The sequence below is a fragment of the Triplophysa rosa genome, linkage group LG7, assembly GCF_024868665.1.
Source record: "Triplophysa rosa linkage group LG7, Trosa_1v2, whole genome shotgun sequence".
NCBI classification, from domain to species: Eukaryota; Metazoa; Chordata; class Actinopteri; order Cypriniformes; family Nemacheilidae; genus Triplophysa; species Triplophysa rosa.
In genome coordinates, this window is record NC_079896.1 from 9,756,875 (window position 1) to 9,775,802 (window position 18,928).

The 18,928-nt window shown below is 36.6% G+C and overlaps 1 protein-coding gene across 3 annotated transcripts; it reads right to left on the reverse strand.

The window, feature by feature from the left end:
- Positions 1-653: 653 nt before the first annotated feature.
- LOC130557050 (tetraspanin-1) lies at positions 654-14,806 on the reverse strand. Of its 3 annotated transcripts, none has more exons than XM_057338471.1 (8): positions 14,733-14,806; positions 13,056-13,118; positions 8,336-8,542; positions 8,025-8,099; positions 2,635-2,730; positions 1,464-1,610; positions 1,235-1,318; positions 654-972 (listed from the first exon to the last, which is right to left on the reverse strand). In XM_057338471.1, exons 2-8 carry the CDS (start codon positions 13,110-13,112, stop codon positions 913-915), a joined length of 726 nt encoding a protein of 241 aa, XP_057194454.1. In that variant the 5' UTR covers positions 13,113-13,118; positions 14,733-14,806; the 3' UTR covers positions 654-912. The 3 variants fall into 3 exon arrangements, with proteins under 3 accessions (XP_057194454.1, XP_057194453.1, XP_057194455.1); XM_057338470.1 differs by lacking the exon at positions 14,733-14,806 and adding an exon at positions 13,333-13,440; XM_057338472.1 differs by lacking the exons at positions 8,025-8,099; positions 8,336-8,542; positions 14,733-14,806 and adding an exon at positions 13,333-13,440.
- Between the last annotated feature and the right edge of the window lie 4,122 nt (positions 14,807-18,928).

The window sequence follows — 18,928 nt, forward strand, 5'->3', positions numbered from 1 at the left end:
AGTAAAAAAAAATGTGTGATAACCGATTCTTATCACACTTTGTACGTATAATGTCATGCTGTCAGTCTTTCACATTGCTGTTGGACGAGTTTGTCACTCCTGTGGTTTGATTTTGTTGAAATTCAACAGACACTGGACTGAAATGGCCACAATACATCTAAATGCTGATTTGAAATGAACATTTTGAATGGTCGCTTAATTTGTTATACATAGCAAAACAATAACATATGTTGTTTTATGCTTTTTAAATGTCGTGTTAGATAACCAGACAGCACACCAGGCAAACCGTGTGGAAATTTGAAGCAGCCACAAAGGAAATTGTGTGGTTATTGAAATCAATGCAAATTTACTGTGGGGCTGATCTCCTGTCTAAATGTGTGCTGAGGTTTTATGCATGTGAGGTTGATTTCATAATGATGAACACCACAAGCTGGACTGACTACATGCTGTTTTATTGACTGAAGTGTAGTGTGAATGTAACGCTTGCTTACTGTGTATTTACAACTACTGCGAGCTAGATCACATTTCCTTGTATCTTTCGTTACAAAGACATATTATACAACCGAATTGAACCACAAGTCACATCACACAAAAGTCAAGCATATGTAAAATCTTTTAATAGATAAAAGTTGTTTGTTGATGCAATAATTTCATTAACATTTTTATTTCACTTACAGTCATAAGAAGGAAAATAGTTAATAGTATATATTTTACAAGTCATCACATCACATTATCTGTGAGATGATTTTGAAATATTCTAATTATATCATTTCACTGGTTGAAACTTAATACAACAGTCTTACAATAAAATGTGAACTAGTCTATTAACTACCAAAAATGAGTGGTCAAATGAATAAGCTTCACCATTTATGACCGAAACCAAATTTGCTCACAGGTATAGACTGAAGATTTTCAGGTGGCTTTATCATCCAAGTAGCAGTAGAGATAAATGGCCATAGCTATCGCTGCCATCTAGGAAAGAAAAAAACATTATCCTTTGTAGTTAAATGATTTGTCAATGTGAATGACAGTCATATAGGAACATTTAAATCAGACTATGAACATAAAAGATAATGATGCCCTTCATTGATGCTTGTGCAAAACATGTAAAGCGGTAACTTATTCTTCTATATATCCTAAAAGGTTTAATAAAACTCGAAAGCATCTCAAATGCCAAAATAATAAATGTAATTTTTTTGTTATTAAAACAATGTGATGGATGTGTTGTCTTTACCTCAATGCCCGCGATTCCAATTGCTATGGCACTAACAAGGATGATGTTCCTCTGGACGAGACTAACTATTTTTTTATAACATCCCTGGGAACAAAACCAATATCAGAAAAAAAGTGGGGGAAATTGCATCCAATGACCACATATTAACATGACCAAAGTGCTCCTGGAATTTTAGCCCTGGAATTATTTGACATTTTCAGGTCGTTTTCACCATTGCATAGTTTCTCACCACGACATGACTGAAAAGTGCGGTTTCCTCAACACATGGATAGCCTGCAGGGGTTCTGCAGCAGGTTGGAGGGTAAAGAAGACCATTCTGCTCATAGAAGTAAGATTCAGAAAAGTCTGTGTAGTTGTTGAAGCCACAGCATCTGAACTGTTACACACAACAGAAAGACAAGAACAGTCAGTTTCAATTGTAATTCAATTCACAAACAGCTTTCTAAACTTTAGATATAGACATAAGATAGGTATGTTCCAGTGATGTGGGAGACACTGATGCTAAATGTACCATTTAGATACAATTAATATATCACGGTTTATAATATACGATCTAAAACATTTTACAGAAAGTCAATTTCTGTTGAACATACCTTAAAATTTTACATAAACGTGAAAACTACTACTTTGATTGTCCAGAAAAAAAAGAGAGTTTATTGAACATTTTGACTGTGTACTATTGGGGAAAGTTGTCACAATAAAATACTAAAACATTTCACAAAAGTCCATTTCTGTTAAAGCACATACTTTAAGGTTTTACATAAACATGAAAATTATTACTTACTTAATTTATTATTACTTTAATTGTCCAGAAAGGGAGTTTATTGAACATATGTTGACTTTTTGTACTACCGGGGCATGTTGTCACAATAAAATCTGCTATTAAACAGGCCTTTCAGCTAGATTTAAACAGTAAAACAATTATGAAACAAAACAAATAAATCGCAGACACGGAAAAGGTAACATTTCCAGTTTCTATTTGAAAACCTGGTCATTTTATCCTCCACAATAAAATAACAAAATCATAATTTCATAATAGCTTTCATGATAAATGAACACAAGTTCTCATTATAAGGACATTTTTTATTAATGTCAGGTTGGGTCAAACAGTCATGTTTTAAGATATTGCTCCCGGTCTCCCATATACGTTTGATCTGTAAAGCTTTGATCTGTGATCCTTTGAATGGTTTTCATTATCCTTTCAAGTTTCCACTAGTCTATTTAGTAAGCTAATTTTCACATTTACTTTACCGATATCAGGCTACTTTTAGCCAGGAAATTTGACATGACGGATGAATGCTATTTGACCACATACTGAAAAGTAAGGCCCAATCGATATGCACTGATGTTTTTCCTGTAAAGCAGATGAGCATGCGTGTATTGGGTTAGCCATGGCTTACTGATATCATGGTTGAGTTCCACAAGTCTGTGAACACTTCTTCTTTCCCATACGTCATCAATCCAGGTAAGGCCCAGCTACTCAAAAAATCCTTAGCCTTTTGAAAATCACAAAGATTAGGACAGAAGAACAGATAAACAAAAGAATTTAGAAAGGATTTTTTTCTAATATATTCGTAATGTTTAGCCATAAACTCTATTTTTATACTGTACACTGTAAAAAATCCTGTAATTTAATCCTGTAATCTGTTTTTTAACAGATATTTGAAATACAGGAACAAATGTCAAATTTTAAAAAAAGATGCAAATTTTCAAGAAAAACATTCAAAACATGTAATGTTACGTGAAAAAAGTTATTTTACGGTATTGTACTGGCGGCCCAGCTGACAGAAAATTTCAGTTTTTACAATATTTTTAGAGTGAAATATGTTAAAAAAATCATCAAATTACAGAAAAAGACTGCAAATTTACAAGAAAAACATGAAAAAGATGTAATTTTACGTGAAAAAATATTATACAGTATTTTTCTGGCTTCTCAGCTCCCAGAAAATTTCTCTTTTTCTGTTTTTTTTTCTACATTGTATATAAACTAATGGACTAATGGTGCACGTGCTTTGTAAAGTCTAATGTACATTGTGTTGTATGCTTTAAATCTTCCTCTTAGTAGGAATTTGATTAAAAACCCAAATTAGTTTAAGTCTCACAATTACTCTGTTGCTATGTGTCTGATGTGTGTGGGTTGGGAAACGTGGGGTCAGCAATGGTCTTCAGCACAGCACGTCTGTGGATATGTGCAGACAAAAACACAATTTAAAGTGTCCCCCTCCCACCTACAGAGCAAGGGAAGGAACACAGATCAGTAGAGTTATTACGTGCCAGCTAATCCATCAATGTCTGCAACAATTCCCTCACAATCTTGACAGGACAAAGCGTTGTAAGGCAAGAGACAGAGGGCTAATTGCTGATCTGAGAACAGTATGTTCTAAACTGAACTGAATTTGTGATATCCAAAGAGATAAATTAAAACAAAGTACATTTAGTGTTTTCTTTTTAATAAGAACATTTTTCATTTAAACAGTGGCAATGTTATTGCCAAATAATCCCAAAATTAAATCAAAATCTTATTAAAACAAGAGTGATTGTATATTATGTTGCGCAGTAAACATCTATGTGCAATTGCACACTAAAAATGTTACCCATAATTGGTGATTTGTCTTATTTTGTAACAATTCACGCAATAATGTACACATGTAATACCGTTCTATTTCATATTGTGTGATTGTTTTGACTTCACAAAGCCTATTTCATATCAATATGGGGGCAGCTGCTCATAGACTTGTACATGAATTATTGAAACACCATTTTTTCATGTCATGATAATAAATTTGCATGCCTAATGTTCCCCTGAACGATTTAGTCGATCTATAATTCTCAGGAATGTCCTACACTCTTTCTTCCTAGAGGTTCCCCAGTAGCATTAACCACACTAGCTTGGTGATGAAGTACCGTGTTTCATGCAGATAGCTGTATATGACGCTTCATAAACAAACTGATTTTCTGCTTGCATAAATTCATAAAAGATCATTTTAATTTTCAGCAGAGTTTAACCACAATTACCAAACATCTCAAATACAGTTTGTGTGGTTTCATATATGGGTGCTTTAGGCCCTGTGGACTCTTAGAAAATGACCCCTTCTAAAAATGTATGTCACTTTTCATTTTTAATTTAACACAAATTTCAATTAATATATTTGTTTTTAATTATTATACAAATAATTTCCTCCACATTTTATTTCCACCCAGTGTTCGAATTGTGTCAAAGCTCTTGGAGGTCCCCTAACCAGCCCCTTAAAATTCACTGTAAAAAAATATGCTGTAGTTATGCAGCTAGTTGCCATCTTACTGTAGATTTATATTTATCTAATTTATTGGCAACAGTTTGTTCAAAGATAAATGAACATTAAACATTAACAAGTCTTTATCTTTTCTGAAAAAAACTGTAAAATAACGGTCTCGTACAAAGCATTCTGGGAACCAGAAATCCTCATCAACCTTTTTCTTTTTTTTTCTAATTTTGGTTCCCAGAAGGCTTTGCATGAGGCTGTTATTTTATAGGGTTTTTTCTGTAAAGATAAAGACTTGTTAATGTTTAATGTTCATTTATCTTTGAACAAACTCTTGCCAGTTAATGACACAAATGTAAATCTACAGTAAATTACTGGCAAACTACTGCCAGTAATACTGTAATTTCTAAAGTTTTTTTTACAGTGCATTGACAGAGCTGCCAGAACAAGCATCAAGTGAGGGAGAGGACGTGTCAAAGTCGACAGTGACTGTCTGTACAGTGCTGCCAAACGAGTCACCGTATGCAGAAGCGAATGAGCGCATTAAACGGGATTCAGTGCGAAATAATCTCTGGGGAATGCAAATGTTTTCTGAGAGAACAAAAAATATTATTGAGGAAACGCAAAAGTTTTTGAAAGGAACGCAATGTTTTTGTGGAGAGCAAAATATTTTTGCTTCCTTTCCTATTTTTTCCACCACCGATATGTCTCTTTAGTCAATTTAGTAACGCGTAGCATCTGTTTTGACAATGTGAGATAACATCGTACATAAAGAAAGACTTGCATATTAAAATTATAGTAACTGTTGAGATTAAAGATAAACGCTTTCAATATAAGAGGATCCGCACGCAGCCAGTGTCTCGGTGCGACATCTCTGTACATGTCTTCATTGAACACCGTGTGGCGCGCTTGAACATGCATGGATTTTCCAGATAAAAATGTCATTTTAATTTGCGTCTTATGAAATTTGGACAAATAACGGACAATAGTGTTTTGTTTTAGTGTGATAATTTTACAAAAAATAATTAAATTTTTAGTAGTCTAGTTTCAATGAAAACCCAGGGGACCTCAAGTTCAATATTTTAGACCTTGCGAGGGGCCCTTTAAAGTCACCATGCAATCAAACTCGAAGTGTTTTACACAGTGTTGCAGTGATTATTATAAATGATTTATCCGTGCACACCATTATTTTTTTTTAATTAATTTGCACTTGTAATCTTTAATCAAAAACGTTAAGCTCCTCTCCCCCTAAACAACAACTCTTCACCACATGACGTCAGCAACAAAAAAGAGGTAGGACTACTGACTGTCCAATAGCCAGGCATTTTTAGCCCTCCCCTGCAGGCCCAACTTACAACAAACCAATCAAAACGGGAAGGGCAAAATAAAGCCTAAATTCGAGCCCCCCCCTCAATTCGAACCCTGTTTCCACCTAAGTTTTGATTCTGAACTTGTGGAAACTGTATTTATTACTTAATAAACATTACTGTATTTCTGTATTACTGAATTACTGAAATACAATTATTTTCTAAGAGCTACACTTTTATGTATCACAGACAACTTTAAAAAAAACATATTAGATTTCAATTGTAGCTCATAAATTGATAGACATTTTGAATTTGTGTAAAAAGTGATGTAATTTTTATATTATACAATATTATGTTGTTATACACTCACCTAAAGGATTATTAGGAACACCATACTAATACGGTGTTTGACCCCCTTTCGCCTTCAGAACTGCCTTAATTCTACGTGGCATTGATTCAACAAGGTGCTGAAAGCATTCTTTAGAAATGTTGGCCCATATTGATAGGATAGCATCTTGCAGTTGATGGAGATTTGTGGGATGCACATCCAGGGCACGAAGCTCCCGTTCCACCACATCCCAAAGATGTTCTATCGGGTTGAGATCTGGTGACTGTGGGGGCCATTCTAGTACAGTGAACTCATTGTCATGTTCAAGAAACCAATTTGAAATGATTCGAGCTTTGTGACATGGTGCATTATCCTGCTGGAAGTAGCCATTAGAGGATGGGTACATGGTGGTCATAAAGGGATGGACATGGTCAGAAACAATGCTCAGGTAGGCCGTGGCATTTAAACGATGCCCAATTGGCACTAAGGGGCCTAAAGTGTGCCAAGAAAACATCCCCCACACCATTACACCACCACCACCAGCCTGCACAGTGGTAACAAGGCATGATGGATCCATGTTCTCATTCTGTTTACGCCAAATTCTGACTCTACCATTTGAATGTCTCAACAGAAATCGAGACTCATCAGACCAGGCAACATTTTTCCAGTCTTCAACTGTCCAATTTTGGTGAGCTCGTGCAAATTGTAGCCTCTTTTTCCTATTTGTAGTGGAGATGAGTGGTACCCGGTGGGGTCTTCTGCTGTTGTAGCCCATCTGCCTCAAGGTTGTGCGTGTTGTGGCTTCACAAATGCTTTGCTGCATACCTCGGTTGTAACGAGTGGTTATTTCAGTCAAAGTTGCTCTTCTATCAGCTTGAATCAGTCGGCCCATTCTCCTCTGACCTCTAGCATCAACAAGGCATTTTCGCCCACAGGACTGCCGCATACTGGATGTTTTTCCCTTTTCACACCATTCTTTGTAAACCCTAGAAATGGTTGTGCGTGAAAATCCCAGTAACTGAGCAGATTGTGAAATACTCAGACCGGCCCGTCTGGCACCAACAACCATGCCACGCTCAAAATTGCTTAAATCACCTTTCTTTCCCATTCTGACATTCAGTTTGGAGTTCAGGAGATTGTCTTGACCAGGACCACACCCCTAAATGCATTGAAGCAACTGCCATGTGATTGGTTGATTAGATAATTGCATTAATGAGAAATTGAACAGGTGTTCCTAATAATCCTTTAGGTGAGTGTATATTGTGTTTATAGAATTAAAATAATAATACAATCAAATTGTTTTTCCTAAAAATCCCAACCCAGGCAAAGGGTAAAACAATATAATGCTGAAAAGTTAACTGTTTTAATGTGTATAACCAAAGTTAGAACACTTTGATTGTATCATTAAATGCATATCTGAAATGAGTAAAAATTTATACAATCATATCTTCTTATACAGTATGGGCTTTCATATGTATTAAATGAGATTGCTGAAATCAATTTTTTAATTTGCCCTAAAAGGCCTTTGTGTTTTTTAATTAAATGGTATTATTCGCCTAACATGCCCTCCATAACTCATTCATAGTTGTTGTAATTATTATACATTTCACTAAATGGGTGGAACTCTATATGTAAATAGCCTGTTTAGCATATAAAATGCCTAACCGTCAATATTGTAGTGCGATAAATTGCTCAAAGTAAGAGTGCTGGCATAGCGCCTGAGGCAATCTGGGAGTTATTAAGTGGGTAAATGTGCTGGAGCCATTGCAAACCCCCCTAATTTAATGATGGTCAGAGTATGATGTGAATTTACATGCAGAGAGAGAGAGAGAGAGAGAGAGAGAGAGAGAGAGAGAGAGAGAGAGAGAGAGAGAGAGAGAGAGAGTTTGGTTTGTCATCGATGCAAGACTTACATCACGGGAATAGACCAGGATAATTACCCCGGCTGCCACCTCAGAAATGAAAATGATCATGATGATGGAAAAGAACTGATTGTACACAGACAAATAGATGGAGAGAGAGAGAGAGAGAGAGAGAGATTGCATTTTGGTAAAATGAGAATGAATGTGTAATTAGGTTATGACAGAATGTTTGAGGTCAAATGAAAATGCTATGGCTATAAAAAGGAAAAGTGGAAAAGCACATATTTAATTAAGCACACAAGCTAAATGTAATGTTCATATTGCATATGATATTAATGAAGTATAAAAGGAATGAGTTTTACCATTATAAGAAGAAATTTGCTCTCTTTTTTAGCTCCACAGCATCCCAGTATACCTAACAGAACCATAACCGATCCCAAACAGATGAAGAAGACAGGAACATTGGCATGCCTTATGTAGTTTGTCATAAACGGTACCAAAATTTTGATAAAGGAACCTCCATCAATATGCACCCATGTCCCTATAGCAACCATAGATGCACCTGCCACCTGCCAAAACATTTAGTTTTTTACTTAAACAAATTCAGTACTACATTTCAAAATGATGGTTAAGTCTTAATACTTAGATATTTCGCTAACATTATTACATGATATAAAAAACAGAGGTGGACAGCAGTGAAGTAATTTTACTCTCAAGTTTCAAGTCTGCACTTTTTATCGGTGTGTTTTAACCTGAAAAAAATTAACTTTCCTACATTATGAAGCATATATACTTACTCCACATTTAATAAATATACATGTAATGTTTTACCTTTAATATTAAAAATCAAGTACTTTATTACTTTTACTCAAAAATTTTACTTGATTATAAAGAAAGTCCTAGATTTTTTATGTACTTAATTATAAAAAGTTAAAAAGTATGATACTGCATATGCTTTATAATGTATTCTGTTTGAAGCCTACTTGACTACATTATTTTATGATCTTCTCAATGCATTTTGTTGTCTGATATGAAACCCTGCATGTATTTCCCATCATGGCCAGAATGTATACCTGAGTTATTATCAATATTCAACCATAAAGTTTATCTATAGGTCATTCAGCAATAGCTCAATAGTAAACCATTATTGGCCTCAAGTCTGCATCATTGTGTGCTTGACTGTTCATTTATGTCCTTCAAGACTCTTCCCAGACAAGTTTAGTTAGGGATCTCCAGAGACGGTGACGAACACAAAATCCCATTCTCATGTCTTCTGATCTTTCAAAGAGCTTTGAAAGCAAGCATGATCTTACCAAGAATGACATGCGTCAAATCAGATATCAAAAGGTCTAAGCTCTAAAGCACATGTTCCCATCTGAAGGTGATTTAGGTTAATGGGTGGACTAATGTCAGTATGATAATTCACAGCTGATGCCATAACCATATCTGAATCCATATATTCTGTCAGACACATGACGGCTGTCAGTGCTGCTCACATCCAACTCCGTTGGCTGACAGCTGAATGCAAAGCACACTATAATCCATTCCCTCAGCGTTTATGACGTCCAGGAGAGAATTATTTTCATTTTGTCTTTTGCTTTCATTGAGCTTTGGGAATTGTCTACATGTTTTAGCGGTCTAATTCTCTGCTTTTGGTACTGGATACGCCTCTCAGGAAATAATTTGTGACAGGCATATTACCTTCAACTTGTTCTCTCCAAACATTTCTCCCTGCCTGCCATAATTAATATTGGTGTTGAATCTTTTATGAGTAATCCTTTGATGAAATGCTATGTGTTGGGAACTGGGTGTCAAAAAAAGATGCACCTGAAGAGATTGCATGGAAATTGGGTTATGCGTAAGGGGAAACTGAAGAAATGAAATGCATGCTCTATGGGTGTGGAAAAAACGTATTAGACTCGGGGGGAGGAAAAGGGGAGGAATTCGATGACAATAGAAATAGGGGCATCACAGAGGCCACGATGCAGGAGCGGTAGAGAAAAGGGGATATATGTGACTGCTGAATGAAAGTGTTGAGTTGAATACCCTATTCAAACAGAAAAAATTTGCTGGAGGCCTATTTAAAAAATTAAATATAAACTTTCTCACTCAATTGAAGTGGAAAATTAGTCATCACAATGAGGCTTTGACTTGCAGGCTGGTCAAAACCAGTTGCAGGCAATCTGAGTAAAAAACTAATTTGGTTTATTCCGCGGTCACATCCTTTCTTCAGCTAAAGGCAAATCGTTTTTAAAAAATAAAAATAGGTGTCAGGTATGTCCATGTATAGATCGTTACATCGGACACTTGTGAGCCTGACCCCCAGTTAACTTCCGGTTTGTGTTTGGCTAGTGTCTAATATAACATAACTTTTTATATTTTATTTAATTTATGTTTATGTTAATGTTAAGTTGTATTTTTTACTGTATAATAATTGTAATAAATAAACGATTTGTTGAATTTTGTTGTATGTTAATTTTATTAAATACACAATTTGTTGTAGTTTTGACGCATATACACAAACCGTATGGTACATTGATCTCTAGCGGTTGAGCTTGGTAACGCTGACTAAAGTCAAAATATTGGAGATCCAAGCTTAGCCAAGTAACGGTTCTTCTCAGTTTCTTTTGACTGTTATCAGAAATAATCTACAGGCACTCTATTGTTTGTGAATGTGTACCGGAAGTTAAGTTGGGGTCACAAACGTGCGCATCCATCGTAAAAGTATTCCTAAGGAATCCAAGGGGTTAAAATGCCTTCAGAGTTTAAGTGAAAAGACAGCTGCATAAACAATTCATATTCATAGCATATTTTGCGACATTTTAACCCCAATAAATCCATAACATCACAACATTAAAATGTGGTCAAAGTCTGTAATTTATAATCTCATTCATTAGTTTTCACATGTCTTTTTAAATGTTATTTCTTAAAACATGAAATAACCAATGAAAGTAATTTACAGTTGCGTCACCACTTGCTTACACAAATTGGAATACACCACATGGAATACAGTAAAATTTTGGATGTTTTTATAAAAAAATCTTCGTTTGTTTTTAGCTGAAGTAAGGACATCCTATACAAATGGGATGGCAAGAGGGCGAGTACTTTTTTAGCCGAATAAACACACGTACACGAGAGGTCGCTGTAATGCGTGAACGTCGAAGTGTAGCTATACAACCATACAACTCTGCTCATCCGTGGAGACGAATGCTCCGATGTATATTGCAAATATTGTACTATACAACAACAACGTTTAACAGTAGATCATGTAAAATGCAGTCCCATTTTACTAAGAATCTGCGAGCCAGACATTCCCAGCGTCGTCCCGGTTATAAGAAAGATATGTGTGGAGATCAGCAGCAACAAGGTTACGTAGCCTAAACTATGGTGACTGTGAAGGACGTATTGATCATTAATAGTTTGTCCCTCGTATTTTGTTATAGACATACATAGACGGCGCATTGAGCTCTTTAGACGGTTCCTGCGATACACCGCCATATTAGTCCTGGCAAGTTTACCATAAGAATCTAGATAAGCTGCTGCCCAATAAGGTTTACATTTCTGAATAGATTTCAGTCGTTTATCTGTGTGGAGTACAAACATGTTTTTATTTATTTAAAATATCTATGGTTAGGCTTGGAAAATAATCTTAAGGAAGTGTGTCAAAAATGCCATAAGGAACTGTAAACTATCCAGCCACTAGATGGCACTAGTTTAGCGCATTTTAGCGTGTGCTCCATGGCAGAACTTGAACTCTTTTGCAGTCAGTTTGCTTACTATTATAATAAAAATGGCTAAAAGCATACAGCTAGACTCTAAAATAGATTTCAGAGATGAAAATATATTCCTTTAAAGATCTGGGAAAACATTTATGTGATTTATGATATACGTGATATGGTAAAACAAATAATAGGGTACTCCCTTGCAATATAAGTGTTATGAAATACAATAGGAGTATAAGTATAGTAATAAAGTAAAAACCCACTATTTTGATTTGTCCTTATATATTAAAGTGATTGAGCTTAAAATCGGTTGAGAAATGTAAATGTTCATCCAGAAAAAAACCAGCTCCTCTATTCACTTGTATGTGTTTATAGGGGAGTTTTGCCAGGACTAATATGGCGGCGCCACTGGCGTACAATCCAGCGGCCAATGTCCAATCTAGTTTTAGTTCCAACGGGGTATATGCACACAGAGCGATGACGTCCTTCCGCTAAAATCTCTCCCAGCTCTGTTGCATCCGGCGTTTTCTTACTAAACTCATCGTTATCACTTGGTGAAAAATCCCATTAGTGCTATGATAGCAGAAGTGACCTAGCTGGCAGCGATTTTAGTGGAAGTACGTCATCGTCCCGTGTGCATACCCTATTGCCAAACAGATAGTCCCGCCCTAATCTTATGTCATTGTTTGAAACAGAGCGATATGTTATCATCATCGCTTGGTCAGTATTTAGTAGTTGAAATGGTTTGAAATCTTGTTTATTCTAGCAACGTATATAATGCCAATTTGCAGTCAGTGTTATAACAAGTAAAATATGATTAAAGCCATAACAGAAATCCGTTTTCAACCTAACAACATACTGACTGAAATATAGCATACACCATATTAATAAAGTTCTCTAATGTTCCTCGTTCTCCCCTTTGTTCCAGTATCTGCAGCATTAAAAACCTTCAAGCGACTGAATGTGTTCTCATCAATTTAAACTCTTGCAAGCAGCTGTCAAACAAAGTGGTAAACCCAACATTCTGTGAACAATAATGAGATGAAAATTGTTGCATATGAGCAAGTGTTATTGCCTTAGTCAAATTCACACTTAGTGTTATTATCAAGGCTACCGTGATGCAGTGAAAGAGTTTCAAATGGATTCCTCCGCTATCAGCTTGCATTTGTTCAATTTATGTGTTTACGGTGTGTGTGTTCCTTTGTAAAGAGGAGAGAATAAATTATCTGTTGCTCATTTGCAGACAGGATAAATCTAGTTCATTCTTTACACCTCACATAAAAGTCCCTAAGCCAATAAATAAAAATGCAATTATTCTCTCCCTCCATGTATGCGTTTATTAAGGAAAAAACATACTTACAAAAATAAGCAGGCTGACCACAACCATCACACATTTGGCAAATGTGAAGCAGCCCATTTTAAACTGTAAGATAAATAGATAGATAAATTAGTGAATAGTATACAATTTTCATATAGATATTATCTAAAACATACACACAGAGGTTTGTTATTAGACTTCTAATGTTAGAATACAAAGCCAATTATAATTTTTGTTTTGTAATGATTTTGTTAAACAAGCTTTCACTGAAATACATTTAAGTCTAATTTAAATTTTTTCTAGTTTAAAAGAAACCCACCTGTTTTCGGGCTGGAGTGCATTAGAAGTAATGGAGTTGAATTGAGTTGTTAAGCGAGTAATAGTAGTGAGTGAGGAGAGGAATATGAGAGAGAGGTTGTAAGTATAAAGAGAGAGAATGAGAGGGAAATACAGAGGTAAAGATGTGCACAGGTGAGATGGGTGTGGTTAGGACATAAAATAGCTGGTTAAGAGTGCTTAAAGTGTCTCGTGTGTCACACGACTGGCATTGCTCTGCCGTCAAAGCAGTTTTAACTTATCGTTTTTATGATACTAGCTTATTTAAAGGGACATTTCACCCAAAATAAAAATTCCGTTATCATTTACTTACCCTCGAGTTGTTCCAAATCGGTATAAATGTCTTTGTTCTGATGAACACAGAGAAAGATATTTGGAAGAATGCTTGTAACCAAACAGTTCTTGGCCTCCATTGACTACCATAGTAGAACAATTCTAAATGTCTTTGTTCTGTTGAACATGAAAGAAGATATTTTGAAGAATGTAGGAAAGCAAACAGTTCTGGGGCACTTTTGACTACCATTGTAATTTTTCCTACTATAGTAGTCAATGGTGGCCAAGAACTGTTTGGTTGCAAGCATTCTTCCAAATATCTTTCTCTGTGTTCAACGAAACAAATAAATTGACACAGGTTTGGAACAACTAGAGAGCGAATCATTTATGACAGAATTTTCATTTTTGGGTGAACTAAATCTTTAACATGAATACAGTCAAATGTCTTCCACACATATACAGTATTACAAAAAACGGAACTGTATCTGCCCGATAATGATTATTAATGATTTGATTCAGCAATCCATACGTTAACTGCATCATCGTATAGGATTTTTTATAGGACTTTTATGGTTTAATTATGAAAAATGACATCCTCTAACATTCCAAGGTCATATAGTCTCCTCAGACAAAAGCGCAAGGAGAACATAAGATAGCTTTAATGGATGGCAGGTTTAGATTCACTACCTATCAGGTGTTTATGTACAGACCCCTTACTTTCCTTTGTGTGTTTTTCTCTGTTGTTTTCCTTTGTTCTTTCGTCCTCAAGTGCCTGTTTTTGCCAATAGAGGGCAGTATTGCAGTACCAAGGCTCTTGGTTCTCAAGGCTTCACTAGTATCTTAGATACCTGGAGATGATTGATGGTCCCTTAGTGGAGGAAAATCTCTTTCTTTGTCCAGTTTCCAACATACGAAACAAAACAAAGAGCTAATGAAATCACCTCAGCAAATGGTTCTGAAGATCAAGCTGTGTCCTGAAACGTTCGTAGGTCAGAATATAGGTACAACCTTTTGTGTTGGACATATATTCAGTATGCCGCTGCATGCTTTTCTAGAGGGCGAAGTGGTTGCCTGTAGTGTGCAGGCCAGGGTGGTATATTTTATACATACCTTAGTAGTTCTCACTCAGATTGTGTTATGCATTGCATGCTGTTTTATTCTCCCCAGTTATTCTTTCTTTCAAACTCGGGGCCCTGCAGGTATAGAAATGACACAAAGAACAAAACTGATAGATTGCCTTGTGCCACCTTGCCAGAGTTAAACACATATCAGCACCAGCCCTTCGTAATATTACTTTAATGGTCCTTTTGTGAGTTATGACAATCTCGCCAATCCCATCATTAACACAGCCGGTCCTTAATCTCACCAGAAGTGCACCTGTCAGGCATCATTAGGAAAAAGAAGCACTTAATCTCCACACGTTCTCCTGTATTTGGCCTAAAAGGAAAAATATTAGGTGGACACTTTTCAAGCGATATGAGATTCAGCTGTATTGGCGGAGCTGGTAAAACATGCCAGCTGTAATGAGGTTGGCTAGATTAAGTATTATCTGCCCCTTTAGTACAGGAACTCAGGTGATGCATGGTTGGGTTCTGCTTTCTATGACCATCCAGGGGGGCATGCCGTCTTTAAGATTCCCCTCCCAGGACCGGACCCTTGTCACGGGCTGGCCAATGAAATTGCCTGCAAACCTGCTAAACAAGCAGCTTTGCTCTAACAAGAACATGACAGGAGAGCACCGCCATAATGGCTCAAAGGAAGAATCTCAGCACTATTTTATTTAATTAGAAAAACTAAGATTGTGAGAAAAATCTGATTTATTATTTCATTAACAAAAAAAAGTATTTGTACAAGTTCAACATCTGGACAAAACTAATATCTTAAAATCGTGCATGGGAAAAAAGACACATCAGACATTCCTTTCTTTATTAGCCCCACACGAGAGACGACCGCGACAGCAGTCAGTATAATCACATTGTAAACACAGGCTGTAAGTCCCTGTGTGACACTTCCCTAATCATCACGGTGAGGGATCACAAAACGTGCAGAGCTGCAAGCGGAGGCTGCAGTGACTGTGCCTTAACACAGAGACTCCCCTGTGACCTCTATTGTCTCCCCTAGAATTCATTTATCACAGGACGCCATAAGCAAATGCATATTAATTCAAGCTGGTCCGTCATGCCATAGGAGAATAGACCTATAAATCAGACCAAGGAGGAGTGCCTAACACAGCTTGTGGAAAGAGAAAGGAATCACTCTGCAATATTATTCCTTTGTTCTGTACATTGTGTTTTGAGACTATGTGGCTTTTATTGCACAGAATAACTGTGTATTTACACACACTGAGAATGTAGTTTACACCCTCATGCCTTGTTGTGGTGTATATACATTTATTAGGCTGTATTTTGTCACTGTCAGACTGAAACCTCGGATCTTTTTTTGCTCAATTTTTATTTTTTCGTAATTCATTACTATTGGTCACCTTTCATGTCTTTTGGTTTGGCAAATACTGTATGTAACCAATAAAAAGTATTTAAAGGAGCATGTCGACCTGCAGTGTTTTCCTTTCATTTTCTGTAAAGTGCCAATTTTGGAGGTTCAAGTTTTCAGTCCGACAGTGATAATTGATATTTAAAGAGACAGTTCACCCAAAAATGAAAATTCGGTCAACATTTACTCACCCCGTTGTCATTTTAAACCTGTATGACTTTCTTTCTTTTGCAGAACACAAAAGAAGATATTTTTTGCATTGCTTTTGTGTCCGTACAACAGAAGTGAATGGGTACTGCTGTTCGGTTAATGCGCTTAGTACATTCAAGTTATACTATGTTAGTTTCTTACTAACTTACGTTAGCACCATGTTGAACTAGTTGAACTACAGAATATCAAAAGGAATTTAGTACACAAAAGGGGAATTGTTTGCTTAGTATAGACAATTTCAAAGCAACAACATAAACAAACGTTACTGCGCATGCATACTTTTGTGGCTCGAACTTAACTTCCGGTACAGAAGTACAGAATAGAGTCCCTGCAGATTATTTCTGATAACAAGCTAAATAAATAATAAGTAAAGTACATTACCTAGCAAGTTAAAAGGATGTCTAACCAGTATTGGGTTACTGTAACACTCCGTCGGTCCCTTACTATGTTTTTCCCCGTTTTTGCCCCAGGACATTCTTTTCCTACAATCCCTCATCATTGACTCTCACACCTGACGCTCTTTATCCGGACTCAATATAAATTCTCACCCTGCTGTTGTTCTTTGTCTGGTATTAAAGTAACGTATCGTATTGTTTGATGGATTGTTGTAAGTGGATGTTGACCTGTTTCTGAATACCTGTTTCCCGTGGATGTTAGCCTGTTGTTTGAGTCACCGATTTAAATAAAGAAATCACTTTCACCTTCAGTACTTTTGTGGCCTCTTTCATCCGCCTGCAGCAGCGTTACAGTTACCAGTAGAAGAACCGTTACTTGGCTAAACTGAAATGCGACAAAGTTACACCACCCATTAACAAATTGCTTATATAATAAAATGAATATACAATAAAATTCAACAAATTGTTTACCTAATAAACTATTATACAATAAAATATTACCATAAATTAAATAAAATATAAACGACAGAGAACGTTCTGGCATGAAACTCTAGATGGCGCAGTCCTATAGTCTAACGGTTAGACTCTAACCCAATCTGACATAAAAACTTTACCACACGGCGCAGCTGATTGGTTCCTTCTGTATCAGCAGCCAATGAGCTTGCTGCTCAACTTTTAAATCGTGGCTAGTGATTGTTGTAGCAGTACATCACGCTACAGAAACCCTCCTCCTTCCCCAGCTCCACCTGTATAGATCTGCTACAAGGTGATCATGTACGCTATACGGGGGTTATTCATATATGCTATATGTGCAGCAGCATTCCTTACATGCACACAGCAGCATGTTGTGGATGCATTGACAGTAGTAAGTCTCTGTACTTCAGCAGACCAAATGGACGTTGATGGTGCTTTTTTTGCTCTAATTATTAAGCGTATCAGCTATGGTTTCTAAGAACTAATCTTGTTTGTGCTGCTTGAATTTTTTTAAATGTCCATTTGTGTTACTCAAATTTGGGTTTTGAACAATGTGAAGGGCCAAAGTGTAATTCATATACTGTATTAGATTCTTGTATTAGAAAAACAGAATATTACCACATGCAGCTCAAGTCCAAAAACATCCCCAAAGTCCCTTCAACTTTTTCTTAGAGAAAAATTGCGTATTTGAAAAAAAGCCCAGCTGTGTGACTCGTTTCTTTCTAGAGGATTGATCGCGATATGGAAGCTCTCATGCAATAAATGGCTTCGGGGGGAACTGGAGATGAGCATCCCCGGAGTGTGGCTCCCTTTAACGACGCCTCCCCTTTCACCTGCGGAAATGTTAAGTACGGGCTCGGGAGCACTGAAGCGGAGCCACGTCCGCCAGGCCGTATTTCATGCAGATGGGCAGGTTAAATATGCCAGCCACGCAACGGATGCTGGCCAGTCATTTCTCACTCTGCGCCCCCTTCTTTGTGTTCTTACCCTTTAAAGCATTTTTTTCCCATTCATACCCTTTTCATGCATGTATTAGAAGTGTCTTCTCAAGACATTAAGTGATGTCATGATGTAGCCTGATAAAGGTTAATGCTTGGGATGATTGTAAAGTGTTTTGCTAGCTCCACATTCTTTAAAGTATCTTCTTTTGTGTTCAACTGAATAAAGAAATTCATAGGTTTGGTACAACTTAAAGGTGAGTAAATGATGACAGAATTTTACTGTTTCGGTGACCTTTTACATGTATTTTTGTATTGAGTCATTAGGCCCCAAATTATTAATGACAAAGACTGAATAAGAAAAATGGCAATGTTGTGTTTTAAATGCATAGATTTTATATATGGATCTTCCTACCGACGGCACGTTCACACACAAACCGCTCCCCTCACACATGGGTTCAATCTGGTAAATATACAGCTCGCATTGCTCTATTGCTTTCTCTCCATCCCTCACACATATACAGTATTCCTCAGTATCTATTAACTCTGCTCCTCCCTCTTTCTATTCCAACCCCCCCCTATCTGGCATTAGCGCATACATTTATATGCCTGCGACTACAACCCCTGCACACACAAAGACAAATAAACCATGAGACTTTCGGTGGTCTGAAATATTTTTGTCTGATAAGCCACGGGGGATGCAACCACAACAAAGAAATGAGGTGAAAGTGTGGACAGAGAGAGCATAGCGAATGAGAGAGAGGGATTTAAACAATCCACAATGCCATCTCCACCACTA